At 39.1% G+C, this 16,928-nt stretch overlaps 1 protein-coding gene across 1 annotated transcript; it reads left to right on the forward strand.

Annotated features, from left to right (window-relative positions):
* On the forward strand, positions 1–7,626 carry LOC146390525 (N-acylneuraminate cytidylyltransferase-like). The gene is made up of 8 exons (XM_084923594.1): positions 1–378; positions 2,020–2,162; positions 2,244–2,399; positions 4,830–4,966; positions 5,725–5,819; positions 5,909–6,080; positions 6,175–6,340; positions 6,594–7,626. Exons 1-8 carry the CDS (start codon positions 164–166, stop codon positions 6,806–6,808), a joined length of 1,299 nt encoding a protein of 432 aa, XP_084779720.1. The 5' UTR covers positions 1–163; the 3' UTR covers positions 6,809–7,626.
* Positions 7,627–16,928: the final 9,302 nt, after the last annotated feature.

Consider the following 16,928-nt stretch of genomic DNA (forward strand, 5'->3'; position numbering starts at 1 on the left):
CTGATATTTTACTTAACCTGCTCCGGTGCAGGTAGATCTACTGCACAGGTTATCATAGCGATTTATGTCGTTAATAAGTGAGCCACCTTCATAGTAGGCCACTGGAGTCACCTGGATAAACTCAGACCTTGCTTCGTAGTCGCAGTAGATCTTTGATGTCGTTATGGCATCCGCTAGACGGAGAAACAATGAGACCTCGTTAGACGAATGTCAGTCATCGAGCAAGCTGCCGCGGAATGACAAGAGTCACATAGCAGCTTTAATTTTAGCTCGAGGGGGGAGCAAAGGGATCCCGCTGAAAAACATCAAGATGCTGGCCGGGGTCCCGCTCATCGGGTGGGTGCTGAGGGCCGCCGTGGACTCGGGAATGTTTGACAGGTGAGGAAGGACAAGAGCTTTTATTGTAGGGTCAGATGAACGATCACCAACAGCCAACTTTAATTTCTTTTCGTAATGAAAACATCAAATCAGATTTGATTATATTATATTAACCTACTTCTGTCCACATGTCATAACGGCCTCCTTAAAGTATTCTGCACATCAGTGAATATAAAATGCATGTTTGCTCCCTGATCGCTACTGCTGAGCAGCTCTGTGCTCAGCTTTCAGTGTGACGTGGAGGAGTCCCACGTGTCCTTTAGGATGTTTACTTAAACAAAGTCACAAATCAAGAAAACCGCTCGCATTTATCGATTATATTCCACTTCTTTTTTCATCGGCGTGACTCCGCAGACATAACCTGCACATTATGAGAAACATTTTCTAACATTTTTGTCAAACTTATTTTGACGTTACAAACACTATTACGATCTGGAATTTGTCTCTTCCCATTAAAGTCACCCTCAGCTGAAATATAACTACTCATACACTTAAACTGTAAGTTACAGTAATTCATACAATTATGCAACAAAACCCTAAAACGTCCAAACTGCCAATAAGTTATTGAACTGTGAGCTCAGTTTAATTATCCGTTAACAGTTTAGTGCCGCTGCAGCCATCGTTTAACCAACATGAGATCATTCATCAAAAAATCTGCTTACTATAAGTGCAGATTTGTTGTTGTTGTCTTGTTTGTTTGTTTGTTTTTATCGCACATCAGATCCGTTCATAAAAAAAAAAAAGTGGAGCATGCGCACTGAGCTAGGGCATAATTTATATTCCAGCGAAAAGAACAGCAATTACCAGTTATTTAGTCTTCCTACAACCGGTTTGTTCGTTTACCGATAAGCTTGGAGGTCCGTGTGTCACCAAGAGGCTGGCAGGTTGTGTGCCTGTGGTTAATTACAGACACAAATTCTCATTTTGTTTTGTTAGCTTTTTGCAGGTCATGTCTTGTTTTCTGATAAGGTGAGACTTCTCTGCCATCATTATCACAGTTGGCTGTGTCATTGTCGACAATTATACTGGACACATTTATTAATATTAAGCCAAGCTGAGTCCCAGAATCCTCCTTAAGTCGCCCCAACAGGTGGATACACAGATTTGATTTTGCAAATTTCCTGATCCACCCCCAATTTGTTCAGTGAGCTTTCATGTGTTAAGTAAAAAAAATGTGAAGAGACGGAGTCTCAGTCTAATCTCCTTAATTATAATGGATCACATCCATAGACCAAAAGTCGATATCGATATAAAAATGTCGACATAAAAATTAAATAAGCAAAAAAGAGACGGAAGAAACACCCTTCAACTATATTACGAGTGTTGACTGTTCAAAGTTCCAACTTCCCTCTTGCAACACCACAAATTCAACACACTGATCCGAACAAAAACGGGAGTAAACAAACAATTAAAAAAAATAAATAACAAATGACAGTTGGTAGAGAAATTAACTGTTTTGTATATCCAAAAACAAAAATATCGGGTGATATATCAGAGTATTGTTTTTCTTAATCGCTTACATTGGACGATCTCTAATCACTATAGCTTTGGCTATGAGGACAAAATACAGAATGTCTAGTAGTGTTCTGAAAAGAGACGGTTACAATTAATAATAATGATTATGCACCTTCACTTTCACAGTGTGTGGGTATCAACCGACCATGATAAAATTGAGGAAGTTGCAAAGGCATGGGGTGCTCAGGTGCACCGGAGGAGTCCTAAAGTCTCCAGAGACTTTTCATCATCAATAGAAACCATCCAAGAGTTTCTTGAGCACCATAAAGGTAGGAACGTGTTTCTAAGATGGTCTCAAAGCATTGCCCTGCTGCCACACAGTGCAGATTACTCTGCTTTTGTTTTCACAGAGGTGGATATAGTTTGCCACTTCCAGGCTACATCACCATGTCTCCACCCGTTCCACGTGAAGGAGGCCTTAGAGAAGATCACGGTGCACGGTTATGATTCAGTCTTCGCAGTGGTCAGGAGACACCAGTTTCGCTGGAAGGAGGTTAAAAAAGGATGTAAGGGAGCAAGTCTGCACATTTGACCTCTGATCTCACGTTTACCTTTTACAAAATGTGTTACTGTCTTACAGAAAGTATTATGAAGAGAAAGAGAATGAGCTGCCTAGTTAGTTAGAAATATACTGTAGTATATTTTTATATAATAAGCTCAAGTTATTCATCTATTATCCATTACGTGCTCCTACATGTTTGTATAACTAAACATATCAATGCCCCCCTTATCTGATTCTTATTGCACTACAAACCTCTTAAAATGCATTTAAAAACAACAAAGAACATAAAATTTATGTAATGAATGAGGTTTGTGCTCTTGGAGTGCTTCTTATATTTCAGCTGCCTAAAGGAAAGTATTTAAACTACTTTTAGAGGGTGTGGTTATCCTGTTCATCTTGTTTGTCTTCTCTTCCAAATAGACCTGTGTGTTGTTTTTTTACACTCACTTTCTCAATTTTCACAAAAAGGTCAGATTTCTTGTTGGTATGTTAAAGGATTCAAATGACAGGGAGGAGCAGCCATTAAATAGACGATCTTTGCACCTGCACCTTAGTAATTATTAACTGCGATAAACAAAATCCAACAGGTGCTTCACTGGACAAACAATGAATCCTTACAGTGACAGTCTTTCTTTTTTATACTTGTTTTTTAACTGCTTGGTGTTTCTAAAAATGGGATTGGAGAACTGGTCCCAAGTTGAGAACTGGTTATTTGAGCTATTACAGTACTAAATTTCCAAGCTTATTAGCTCCCTTCATCTAATAATTATTGATCTGCATCCAAGCAGCTTTCAGTTTTGATACTTGCTCACATTTGTGCTTGTTTTCCACCCAGGGGAAGCACAAAGGCAGTTGTTAGGCATTCATGGATTACTCGTCTCCCTGCAAAGAGTGTTTGTTTTTCAGGCAGTTTACAAAATACAATATACTGCCAAAAGTATTTGCTTGTCTAACCTTACATGCATATGAACGTCCCATTCTTAATCCATAGGGTTTAATATGATCTCTGCTGACGTTTTGCAACTATAATGGCTTCAACTCTTCTGGGAAGGCTTTCCACAAAATTTAGAAGTTATATGGGAATTTTTTTTATGATTCTTCCTGGGGCACATTTGTGAGGTCAGACAGTGATGTATGATGAGAAGACCTGCCTCACAATCTTCTCTCTAATTCACTCCTCACATAGTGCCTCAGTATCTGCTGACCCTGCTCTGTGATTATATGTGCCCTACAACTTTTTGGCTGAGTTAAAAGAGGTACCAATAATTAAGTCACTGCACACTGTGCCTGACATTTCTTACCAACCTAAATCAGATGCAGCAGATTCATGTAACAAAACAAAAGTCAGGTACTTACATCATTTCCCAGTATGTTGATAGCTTAAACAAATAACAAGACACTGATCTTTTCAATGTTGTTCACTCTCCATAGTTATACTAATAATAATCCAAAACATCACCGGTCATCACGGCTGTCACTAGTTCATTTTCCACTTTTCTTCATTTATATCTTGCATTCACACAGAGTGCCAAAGAGGAGTGCAGCCATCCGTCAGGTGCGCAGCTCCAGGTAGTGGCTGGTGGCATTGTAACTTTGAACATTAAACTGCTGCTGTACATTAATAAAACAAAACTAATAACAGCTAACATTTAAAAATCTAGCTGACTAGTCCCACACTTTTGTATTTTAAAAGAGGCATGAAAGACCCAGAATCTCACAGAAGTGAAGGATTTTTGCAGGAACAGTGAATCCCCTCAGACAAGAACTAAAAGACTCTTAAGTTCCTATTGTCACCATACGGAGTGCTAATATATCCTGATGCGGTGAATCATAAAATCAAACTTTAAGTCCTAATTTAGTTGTTAATTCCTTTTCACTTGCTTACTTATCACCAATAAGACATTTTGAACCATGCATCCTGTTTTACTTGGCATAAAGTCATTTCACTTTGGCACATGCATGTATTTCTAGGTTGTGTTTGTAATTACCCACACGCACACAACCTGTCAGTGCACTTGGTTACACACCTACCTCCAGGTTTACAACCAGTTTAAAGGTTAACTCATAAACTGGTTGTTGGAGGTATAGATCGTGACTGTTGTTCCTTTTACTGGAATATCCTTTTCATCCTTCTTCATCGTGCACACTCGTGTTTCCTTTTTTCATTAGTTTTATGAACAGATCAATACAACTCTTAACATGTATATGATAAAAGACATACAAACAAACAAAGCTACAGAATTTAACACATTTCTCACAGATTTGGTCACCCACCTACTATGATGACATGAATTTCCCTTAAATGTCTTTTTAAAAACTCAGTTCACTCACACACTGGTTACTATATCAAGAAGCAGACAGCTTCTCTGTGTAAATAACTACTTAATGGAAAGAGGAGTTTGCATTGTTATTAATGGATCCTGCTTCTTTCTAGCTGGTGAGCAAACAGTGCCATTCAATCTGGAGCCAGCCAAACGGCCGCGGCGTCAGGACTGGCCAGGGGAGCTGTGTGAGAATGGCTCATTTTACTTCATCAAAAAAGAGATCATTGAAAAGGAAGGGCACTTGCAGGTAAAGGTGGTGGTGATGATGGTGGTGGTGCATATATGGTTTAAAATGACTATAATGTCTTTATAATGACTGAAAAAACAGCCCCAATGCCCAACAGTTAAATCGTGCCTTTTTTATTCCTGGTTGGCACCAACATTAAACACACACCTATAAATCAGCAGCAGATGAGATTGATGACAAATGGATCAGATTTCATCAGCTAAGTTGTCAAAGAGATTGTTCAATCCCTTTTGCTGGAAAAATATCTGGGCATGCTGTCTGCAACCTTTTGAAATCTCCAGACTCTTTATTATGAAAAGGAGTCCTTGGACTGCAGGAAAAAGTCTGCTTAAAACAGGAACAATGTTATGTTTATAGGAAAAAACGTGTCATTGAATAAGAAGCTGAACTTAACTGTGGGAGGAAGTAAAGAAAAAACAGACTTTCTGAGCTGGATTTCCTGTGTTGAAAGTTTAGTTAGTTGTGCTCTATTTTTGTGGGATTCTTACTGAAACTGATATTGGGTTCGATTTCATTTGATACTCAGAGTGTTACGTATTTCTCTTTTTAATTGTTGTGTAGTTTGATGTATTTAGGAGAAGAATCTGGCAAAAAACAAAACCCAAAACATAAGGACAGAGATCTGGCTGGTACCCAACAAGGGGAAAAAAATCTGTGATAAACCAAAGGACCAAATTGGACTGTGACAGCTCCACGGCTTTTCCAAACCCTTTGTGTAACAATACATCTAAGTCATGCTTGTGTTTTCACCTCTGTAGGGCGGTAAGTTAACCTACTATGAGATGTTGCCAGAGTACAGCGTAGATATAGACGTGGACATCGACTGGCCTGTGGCAGAACAGAGGGTTCTCAGGTGAGAAGCGCCGAAAATAATGTCTACCAGTCAGCTTTTAATCAACTATCCATTCCCTTTCCTAATGCAGCCTATGTTTCTCCAATCAGGTACGGTTACTTCGGTAAGGACACACCAGAGGTGGTCCGCCTAATGTTCTGCAACATTTCCGGCTGTTTAACTGATGGAAAGATCTTTATGCCTGTGTCGGGAGAGGCAATGGTGTCTGTCAACACCAGAGACACAACTGGGCTTCGGATGCTGCAGGAAGAACAAGTTGAGGTTGGATTTTTTCGACTGTCTGAACAGAATTACGTAAACTGGCCCATCTTGTGGAACGTCGCTCACAAAACTGCACTCTGTCTCGCTTCACCAGGTCATACTGTTGACCACAGAGAAAGACCTCATTGACCCAGCTTTGCTTCAAAAACTTGAAGATAGGATAATGTGCAAGGTCGAGAAGGTGGGAAAGGAGCCGCTGAATGATTTGCAATCAATCGTTGAGAAGAAGAAGCTGGAATGGAAGGATGTGGCGTTCATGGGTAAAACGACTGTATTTTTATTTGTTAACAGTTTAATTGGCAGGAATTGGAAACATGTTGAGGCTACTGCTTTAAAAAGTGGTGTATTTAACATTTATGTTAAAGTGTTTTGCTGTTTTAATCAAATCTGAATAGTGTCTGGCAACAAATTAACAATTAAAGATGTCTGACTGTTTTTGTTTGTGCAGCCAATCTCTGCAGCTTGTTTAAGTAAATTATTATAAGGACTAATGATCTTCTGTTCCCCTCTCAGGTTTTGATCAAGCAGATGTGAAATGTCTGAACCTAGCAGGGCTGAGTGCAGTACCCAACGATGCTCCAGCTGTGGCTAAAAAGGCTGCAAAGTACATCTGTCATTGTGCTGGGGGATCGGGAGCCGTGAGGGATTTCACCGAGCACATTCGGCTGCAGAAGCAAATGGCAAAATCTCAGAGGGAGCACGACCGCATCGACCGCCACAACTTCTAATCTTAAAAGAAGTCTACTTGGAAAAGGTTGAGAGTAATAAAACAAAACGATGCACATGCATGTTAGAAATATTGAGGCCAGATTTACAGTAGCCCACCCTCTTTCAATCTAAGGTTTTATATATCAGGACATCAAAAAAGTCACGTGGTCCGTACATAAACGCAAAACACATTAACACATTATAAAACACTTTTTTTTTTTTTTTTTTTTTTAAATAAACTACAAGGAAACTGTTCCCACTAAAGGTCCAAACAACAAACTTGTTGCACCACTTGAGGCAACCAAGGCAGCTGGTCATGTGTGACCCAAAAGTAAAGAAAGGTCTGAACCAAGCATCACTGGATATTTCACTAACCATACTGCATCTGACAGAAAAGCAAACAGTCATGTGATTACATGGTGCAAAGTAAGGAATGTAAGCACCTTGACCCAAAATATAACATCCCAGTAAAAATATTTTTCATTTTTATAGCTACAATATTGTGTCGATCCAGGAAGGGATAATAGTTATTTTGTTAAACTAAAGTCTTAAGAATTCACGTTATACTTTGGTTTAAAATGTACAAGAAAAAGACTAAGTGAACTAATTCTATGCTTACATTGAACTTATGCAGTCCTACTATATGTAATACTTTGACATTCCTATGCACTGTAAACATTGAATTAGGTATTAACTTTTTATAGTTTCTTAAAAAAATGTCTTTTTTTTCACTATGGCTAAGCAATGTACTTGACCTCTTAGGTTCTCAAAATTGTGGTCATTTTTAACACTAATAGAAGTTTTTTTTCGGTTGATTTAATAAACCTGGTCAAAAATATTCCCTGGCATTCATGTCCGACTTGGCAGTAGCTGGGTTAAAGCAAAGAAACTTGCACCCGGACCTCATGCAGTGAAGGTGTTTGTCCCCCCTCCCCACGCGCGCGCACACACACACACACACACACACACACACACACACACACACACACACACACTATGAATAGGATTCTTGCACATGGAATAAAAGAAGAAATTTTGACAACGCTTTGAATTTCATACGTTAAATCAGATGTTAATTTAGGTTAGGGTTGAATTCCATCACACAAAGTAAAGCACCAAATGTAAACATAACGCGTTAAGCTAGCACTAGCAAGGCTGCACTGAACTGTCACATTTACTACAAGGACACTGGAGGACTGTACTAGAAAACAATGTTTGGGGTCAACTCTGAAGCTACCGTGTAAGATCTCTCTGTAATCACAAATCTACAGATGGAGTCACTGTTATGTTTTTCTTTTCGAAACTGGCAGATAGTGCCTCCAAGTCCTGGGAAGAAGTCATGCAAAAATCCAAATAATTACAAGGTCGATGTGAAAAAGAAATGAAGTCCTCTATCACCTCTCCACTCAAAAACATATCACAGTTATCATGCATCTGTTGTTTATGCCGCTGATATCCCCTGCTGCCCTGCTTCAAACATAAGGGCAATGCCTTAAATAAAACTGAAGTTTGATGGTTTCTTAGTAAGGTTTGGAGGTGAAGCTAGCTGGATTCTGTCACTTTCCTCTTTTTGCAGGCTTTATGCTTAGCTAGGTTTCTCCTCACTGTAGTATACGCTAGATTATTCTAGAATAGGGTAAGAAAGCAAACGTATTCTTTAAAAATAAGAATTTATCAGTGTTTGTGAGGGGGTCTTGTGAGGGGGGTAAGGTGGGGTAAGGTGTATGTGTAAAGGTGTATTCATTCCATTTTTAATTCTGTTATTCAATAATTTTGCATTGCTTTTCTCCTGTGCTTGTTTTGGTTAAATGTCTTTTAAATCATTCTCTGGTTTTAAATTGACTGGATTGTGATTATTTTATAATTATTTTTAAATTAATAAAATTCATTTCCTTGTATTTCAAGTTAACAAAACAAATTTGGGTATTGTCATCGTTATCCATTTTCTTAACAGGAATGTAGTTGAACAAAGACAATTTAGGTCATCACAAAAACTCAACACTTCATGGCATTTGCTAATGTTATTTTGAACATCGGACAATTTCTCTGCCAAAAGAAATTCTGGCACGGGTCAATTTTGGTCTCCACCCTTTTCCAGCTGAGGACCATGGCCTCAGATTTGGCAGTGTCTTCCAATGCCAAATCTGAAAGTGGTGAAAGCCTTCCACCACTTGGCTATGCCTTGAAATTCTGTCCTCAAAAATTACAAACAGAATTGGTGACAGACATGATCTCATTTCTGACTCGTTTCTGGTTGAGTCCGACTTATTGCCAGCCCACAAATAACCCACGATAGGTGAAATCCGCGAAGTAGCCAGCTTTATTTTTTACAATTATTATAGATGTTGTAAGTCTGAAAAACCCCACAGTACACACTTTATACACTTTTCTCAGACAGATATGAACATTTTCACACTTTTCTCTCTTCTTTAAAAACTCTCAAAGTTCAAACCTTCATAGAAAAATAAGTTCAGTATTATAGAATGAAACCAAAGATCAAAGTTTTCAGGTCTAGAACATGGGAATAGAGTAGCGCGTGAAAATTCAACATTAATGAATCATTGGTACAGAAGTAGAGGAAGCAAGAAGATTCAGTTGAGTAAAGTCTGACTTATCTAACTGTTATGTTTTGCTTAATGGGCCTTATAATCCGGTGTGCCTTATGGTCCAAAAAATATGGTAACTTCTACCTTCCTTTAGCATATCAAGAAGTCCAACTTTTTGTGCGATGGTTAGCATCTTCCTCCGCCTTTTGGATGCTACCAAAGGTGCCTTTGACGGTGCAAAACGTTTCGTCGACATTGTTGTGTTTGTTGGGGAGAAAACTCACAGACACACAGTGCAGCACTTCAGAGTCACACTGCTAGCGATCAAAGATTTATGTAAATTTGACAAGCTGAACGCATTCTGTACTGGACATGAGACACGGCATGGAGGAGCTTGATTGACAATGGTCTACAGCCGACCAGGATGCAGAACACAATGCGCTGTAAGAAAAAAAAACAAACATGCAAAATTGCACACAAAAAAAATCTGCGAAACAGCGTGGCCATGAAAGGTGAACCGCGTTATAGCAAGGGACCACTGTACTCCCGAAGCACCTCTCACAGGACACTCAGAGGGACAAGGTCGAATGCCTACTCCAGGTCCACAAAACACATGTAGACTGCTTAGGAAAACTTGCACAAGTATCCTTGCGAGTGTAAAAAGCTGGTCCAGTGCTCCACGACCAGGACCAAAACCGCATTGTTCCTGAGGTTCGACTAACAGACGGACTCTCCTTTCCACCACTCTGGCATAGGCTTTCCCAGGGAGGCTGAGGAGTGTGATCCCCCTATAGTTGGAGCATACCCTCCAGTTCCACCACGCCCCTGATCTCCACGTAGCATTGTAGAGGCATGTCAACCAAGACAGCCATAAACATCCAGCACCTTCAGGAACTCAGGGCGAACCTCATCCACCCCAGGGGCCCTGCCACCAAGAAGTTGTTTAATTGCCTCAGTGACTTCTGGTTGGGTGTTGAAAGGAATACTTTGAGCACCTTCCTAATCCTACTTGCATGTCTTCCGTGGAGTATGCAGAGTCTGGGGATGAGGGGGACAACACTTCTTAATACCTTTGCTTAAATTTCATGGGAAACACTTCTGGATGTAAACGTCACTAATTATGACTCTGTCTGAGCACTCAAACTGCTTTATACAACTAATTCATTCACCCATTCATACAAGCACTTCTTCTAAGCTCTTAAGTGCTCTATCTAACATTCATACACGTTCAGAATAGAGAGCAACATGGGGTTAGTATCTTGCCCAAGGACATTTGGCATGCAGACTGGAGCAGCCTGGGACCGAATCACCTGCATCTAAAATATGCCCACTGAAAAACAAACAGGCTTAAATGTGCATGGAGTTTATTTCAAGATATTATAAGTGCCAAACTCTCATCGCTAGAATTTCTTAGTGCAGATGCTTTTGTCTTGTTTTATTAGAAGTTTATACAATGAAAATCTTTGTATATGAAAGTTGCAAATCAGGTTTGTTCATTTGCATCAAAGGTCACGCCTTTAAAGACAGAACTAACTGCCAAACTGTCCCTGTGCCTTGAGTGTTGCCTTGCCACTGCTTTGCCCTTTTTGCCGTGTGTCATTTCCTTGCCCTTTCTCATTTCATAGACTGCATATTCTTGATTCCCCTCTTTATGTCTTAGTCCCAAAGAAGATAAGGATGCACAAATAATTAACTGACAGGAATAAATCCTGCTTTTTTTGTGTCTCCACTTGTCTCCACTTGCCTGCACCGACAAACACACCTGACTGAAAAATGTCACCAATTCCACCTGTACAACCAGATAATCAGGATTTCCACACCTCCTAAGTCAGGTCAATGACATTTATTTCTTATTATCTGTTAGTAAATCTCTTAAAATGAATGGATGAATGAAAAAATGAAGGCTACAAAATGTTTAAACGGCTTTAAATGTGTCAGCAATGCAGAGATAACAACCTGGTCCTGAATACATCCAAGACAAAAGAACTGATCACTGACTTCAGGAAGAAAAAAACAAGACAATAAGCCTTTAAATCAGTGGTCCCCAACCCCCGGGCCTCGGACCGGTACCGGTCCGTGAGTCGTTTGGTACCGGGCCGCGAGAGTTGAGGCTCGGGTGTGAAATGTATGGTTTTCAGGGTTTTTATCGGTTTTCAGCGTTATTTTGTTATCGTTTTTTATCGTTAACTCTGTTTTCCTGGGTCTTTTCACGTGTGTTATGAATAAATCTTCTTTTTTTCGGTACCGGTACTAGTTTTATTTTGTTGTATTTATCCGCGACACTTTAAAGGCCGGTCCGTGAAAATATTGTCGGGCATAAACCGGTCCGTGGCACAAAAAAGGTTGGAGACCGCTGCTTTAAATATCATCGGGGGACTGTGGAGAGGGTCACAGACCTCTGGTTTCAGGGACTTTACATCAAAGAGGATCTAACCTGGAGTGTAAACATCACAGCAGACATAGCAGAGACTATACTTCCTGGGGGTCCTCAGGAAGAACAAGTCTCTCTGAGATTGTTTTGTCCTCCATAAAGAGCTTATTATTCACATGACTTGAATCTTCTTTAATGGGGCATCAATTTACGAGCATTAAACACAGCAGCATCTATTTGAATCTGCTCTGTGCACAAATGGGTTGGGAATAGCTGTTGTAATTTTTTTCTGTTTTTATATCTTATGTAGCTTATAGTTTTGTTTTGTTTTTTATGACCGCTGTGAGTGATCTTTGCACTGTTGAGATCTTTGCACTATATGAAGTTGCACATGTTAAACATTACAGTGACAATAAAGACACATTCTAACTGACACTGGTAATGAGGAGGCCTCTGTGCCCGTCCAGCATGCTGACAATGAGGCTCCCAACGCAGGAATATGATGTTGGATATAGTGACCTGTCTCTAGTAACACTGTGCCAAAGATCATCTTTCTGTCACACACAAGTCAAAGTGAACTAAAAGAACTATGCAAACTGAGACACACCGATGATATTAGTTGTGAATGTACGAATGCAATACGTTTGTGTATTATCTGAAATCAATTTCAAATATATGTAACATCGTTTTTACAAGTGGGTATTTTGGCAAATGTACAATGATTGTGTCCATTGTTATTGTGTAGCAGCTTATTGTTTTCTTTCATGGTCCTGGGTCCAGTAATTTAGAGTTAGTATCTTATGTTAAGTCTTGGTAATATTAGTATGTTGTTATTTTCCCTGATCATGAATTATATAAACTTTTTGCGGTCTGTTTACTCTCTAGTCTAATCTCTTTTTGTGATTCGAAGTCTGTCTCCCCAGTCGGGTCCCGTGCCTGTCTGGTGTATGGTCTCCATTGTTGTCTGAGTTCCCTGTTTGTTCGTATGTCTTAGTCAAGGTTTCTGTGTTAGTCACTTCCTTTCTTGTGCTGTTCCTTTTTGCTATCCCTGTCTTAACAGTTAGCGTCTGTTCAGCTGTGCTCCAAGGTGTGTCCACTCTGCCCTACTCTCCTACTGTGTTTATATCTCTTTGTCATGTCCAGCCTCATTGTCTGTTGGTCTGGTCTGCTCTGTTATTGTGTTTGCTTTTGTTTTCTTTGCCTTTTGCTAAGAAAATAAAAGCTGTCATTTTAAGTTTTTGTCTGTTTGCAAGTCCTACATGCTGGGTCGATTCTCTGCTTGCCAAAGCCCCCCCAGCACATTTTTAATCTTTGTGCTTAACTAGACCAGCCTGCTTTATCAGTACATCTCTGGGCCCACCTCTACTGAGATGTTTCTTTACTATTAAGAGTGTTTTCCCCTTCAGCAAACATCAAACTCACAGAGTTTACTCTCCAAAGTTATGCAGGGAGTTAAAAACTTTCAGGCTCACTGATTTTCATTTGGATACCCAGAGTCCTGTTTCACAGACACCTAACCTTGTAAACTATACAGTTGTAAGGAGGTCCAATACTTTATTTAATCATATTTTTTTAAAAACCCTAAACGTCTAAATTTTATTTTAATGATTCTTACTGCATTTATTTTTACAAGAGGTGTCATATTCCTATAAAGAAGTCTTCAGTTCCCTTAAAAGGCCTTACTACTTTCCTTTAAGGATGTGCGTAAATGGCATAAACTTTGAGCTATCTGGCAAGGATTTAACCTTTTGATCTAACCAATAATTCCTTCTCATCTCCTCATAAGTTAAACCGTCATCAATTCATTGAGAGCTTTAAATGGACAAACTCATCCCTGTGGCATGCAGACAACTGAACACAGGATAAACTCACAGGGAGGAGCTGGAGGAACAAAATTGCACACACACGACTGACTGGAAAGTGCAAAGAAGTGTAAGTGAAACTACTCTGGCTGGGTGAAACCAATAATGATGAAGGAAGGAGAACAAAGGTGAGGAAGAGAAACAAAGCAAGTTACCAGCAAACATTTTTAAAAATAAACTGGAGACACCAGAGACACCAGAAACGATGATTGAATACAGAAACTAAATTCTTAACAAATGCTGACGTAATGGCAAATCCTTTTTTTTTTTTTTTTTTTAGCTCTAATTTAATTTAATCCCAAAATGCACAGAAATTGAAAACACTTAGCCTATTGTCAGCAATCCAAAGCCTTATAGTGGCAAATATTCTTTAAAGCACTCATTAAGTAAAAGGCACTTGAAGTCCTTTTTGGTAAAAACTACAGTTCCCAGTTATTTTGGGAAAGAGAGCTATTTGTCTTTCTATCCAGCTTCCCTGATGTGATTTTTCAATATGACAGATCATAAACATTCTGTTGTTTCTGCATGAAGAACCAATACAGCAAAAGTGACAATTGTGCTGTTTATCATTCATTTTTTGTGCAAGTTGCCTGATGACTGCAGGTGCATCCGCAAATGTCATTTACCAGCCACTTTATTAGGCACACCCTTGCCAGGTTGGAGCTTCTTTGTGGCACTTGACATGACAGCAGCTGACAGTTATTGCAGATTTATCGGCTGCACATCCACAATGAGACTCTCTTGATCAATCACATCCCGAAGGTGCTCTAGTGGACTGAGATCTGGTGACTGTGGAACAAATGTGATGGACATGGTCAGCAACCAATTCTCATGTAGGCTGTGGTGTTTAAATGATGCTCAATTGGTACTAAGAGACCTGAACTGTGCCATGAAATATCTATCAACATCATTACACCATCATTACCAGCCTGAGCTATCGATAAAAGCTAGGATGGATCCATACTTTGATTTTGTTTATGCCAAATTCTGTCCCTACCATTCAAATGTATCAGCAGAAATTGAGACTCATCAGACCAGGCAAAGTTTTTCGAGTCTTCTATTGTCCAGCTTTGGTGAGGTTGTATCAATTGTAGCCCGGGTTTCCTGTTTTTAACTGACAGGAGTGGCACTTGGTGTGGTCTTCTGCTGCTGTTGACCAGACCAGACCAGAGATGCTCTTCTGAACCAAATGAGTGGTTATTCGAGTTACTGCTGCTTTCCTGTCAGCTCAAAGCAATCAGGCCCCTCTCCTCTGACCTCTGGCATCAACAATTCCTCAATTTTGGAAATTTTCTCTTTTCAGACCATCCTCTGTAAACTTTTGACATACTCACACCACTAACCATGTCAAGTTCAAAGTTCCCTTTCTTCCTCATTTTGATGCTGGGTTTGAATCTAAACAGGCTGCGTTGACCACTTGTGCCATGTGACTAGCTCATTAGATATTTGGGTTAACGAGTAAATGAAAAGATGCACCTAACAATGTGAGGTGTGAGGTGTAAATTACTAATCTATAAGAAAGTCTCTCTGAGGTTGTGTGTGTTTGGAGATATGGTTGAAAATCAAACCTGCTGGAGTCTCTACAGGGCTGCTTCCAGAAAGATTAGTAAAAACACTCCATGAGACGATGAAGTACACATTTTTTTAAAAATCAGATGTAATATCCTGATCAATGAAAGGAAATGGGGTTGTCTCTTTTAAAAATCTAAATAGATTCATATTTCTGTATACACTGGATTCAAACAGAGGCTTTTCGCTTTATTTCCCTCTGTCCAGCTGCTATGAGAGGAAAACCGGTAATTCTAGCTAGAATTTCTACACAGTTACATCTTAAGGTCAGTCAATACACATTTCAGAAGTTTTGATTGATTGATTGATTGATTGATTGATTGATTGATTGATTGATTGATTGATTGATTTCAACATGTGAACAATATACAAGTACATTTAGAAAAGAAAATAAGAAAGAAAAAAAATACTATACAAATTACATACAAAAAAAATGTTCTGATTAATTTACATGTTGAAAGGGAGTGGGAAGAAGTAAACACTTATTTAATCCCACCCCTTTGCCATAAATTATCAGTTAATATTTAGTCAGCTTCCTTACTGATATAATTTGTAATAAAAATAGTGAACAGATTTCTGATATAATATATACTATAATATCACATCATGAGTTTTTTTTTTGTTTGTTTGTTTTTTAAATAGAGACATTCACTTAATTTAAATATTTTCCTTTTCTTTATAGTTCGAGAAGATCATATTTTTATAACTTTTTTTGAACAGTTTTATGTTTGGACATTGCTTTAATTCCATATTCAGACTGTTCCATAGTTTCACTCCATGAACAGAAACACAAAAGCCTTTTCTTGTAGTACGTACCTTCATTGTTTTGAAGTTTTTTTTTAACTGCTTTCTAAAACAGCCCAGCACATGATCTGTGGTCAGTTAATTTATTTGAAGCTTTTTTCTTTATTATGGATTTCAGACCAGCTTCAGATTTTCAGACCAGCTCTTACTTTTCCTTCTCATTTATTCTCCTGGATGTTTGTCTTTATCAGTGCCCTGTTCTTATGTTTCCCACACAGAGTGGTGCCTTTCTAAATTCTGTTTGCACTGCAGGTGTGTGCCTTTGACTAGGATGCTTGAGTCAATATTTAATTTTTGGCATGGATGAATGGTGTTGTCTGCAAGTCCTGTTCAGCAAGTGTCCGATGGCTTTGTGATAAAAGGGATAAATTAATGATCCACTACAGAGAAATGCATGTAGCCTAAAGGAGGGGTATGAGGGAATATTACATAATGACTATAACAACAAGAGCACCCAGAGAGCACAACTGCCCTTGAAGGGCAAGAGCTAAACTAATACTTGGATGTTTTGGGATGTTTTCATTACAACATGTTGACATCCGCCTGTTTCAATTAAAATATGATAATTTCAGGTAGTTATGGCATCACTGTGATGTTGTATTACTCTATACAATTTCTTGAAAATTTTTTTCAAGGTTAGCTTTGAACTTGGGCACTAACAAGGTCAAATGCTTAGCCAACCCAGGGCCTTGTGTCCTCCAAAGATGAATATGAAAATAGTATAAAATAAAATGCTTTTATTCTATTCATCCCCACCACCACTGAAGGGAGGGAGTATGCAATCATGCTTCAGGTGAACACATTTCTCACATGTAAGGGTAGGCATCCATACTAGTGGTGTGGATCAGTCAATCAGTAACTCGTTCCCTCCTGGCATACATCTTGATGTCAGAGAGGATGTGGCTAAAGACTGCTCCATTCCATAATCGGTATGTGTAGCCACTCTTTTCAGTTATCTCGGTGAGGGTGTTCAGACCTATGTAGCACA

This window comes from Perissodus microlepis, chromosome 3 (assembly GCF_051167445.1).
Source record: "Perissodus microlepis isolate ML-2025 ecotype Zambia chromosome 3, ASM5116744v1, whole genome shotgun sequence".
Taxonomy (NCBI): Eukaryota; Metazoa; Chordata; class Actinopteri; order Cichliformes; family Cichlidae; genus Perissodus; species Perissodus microlepis.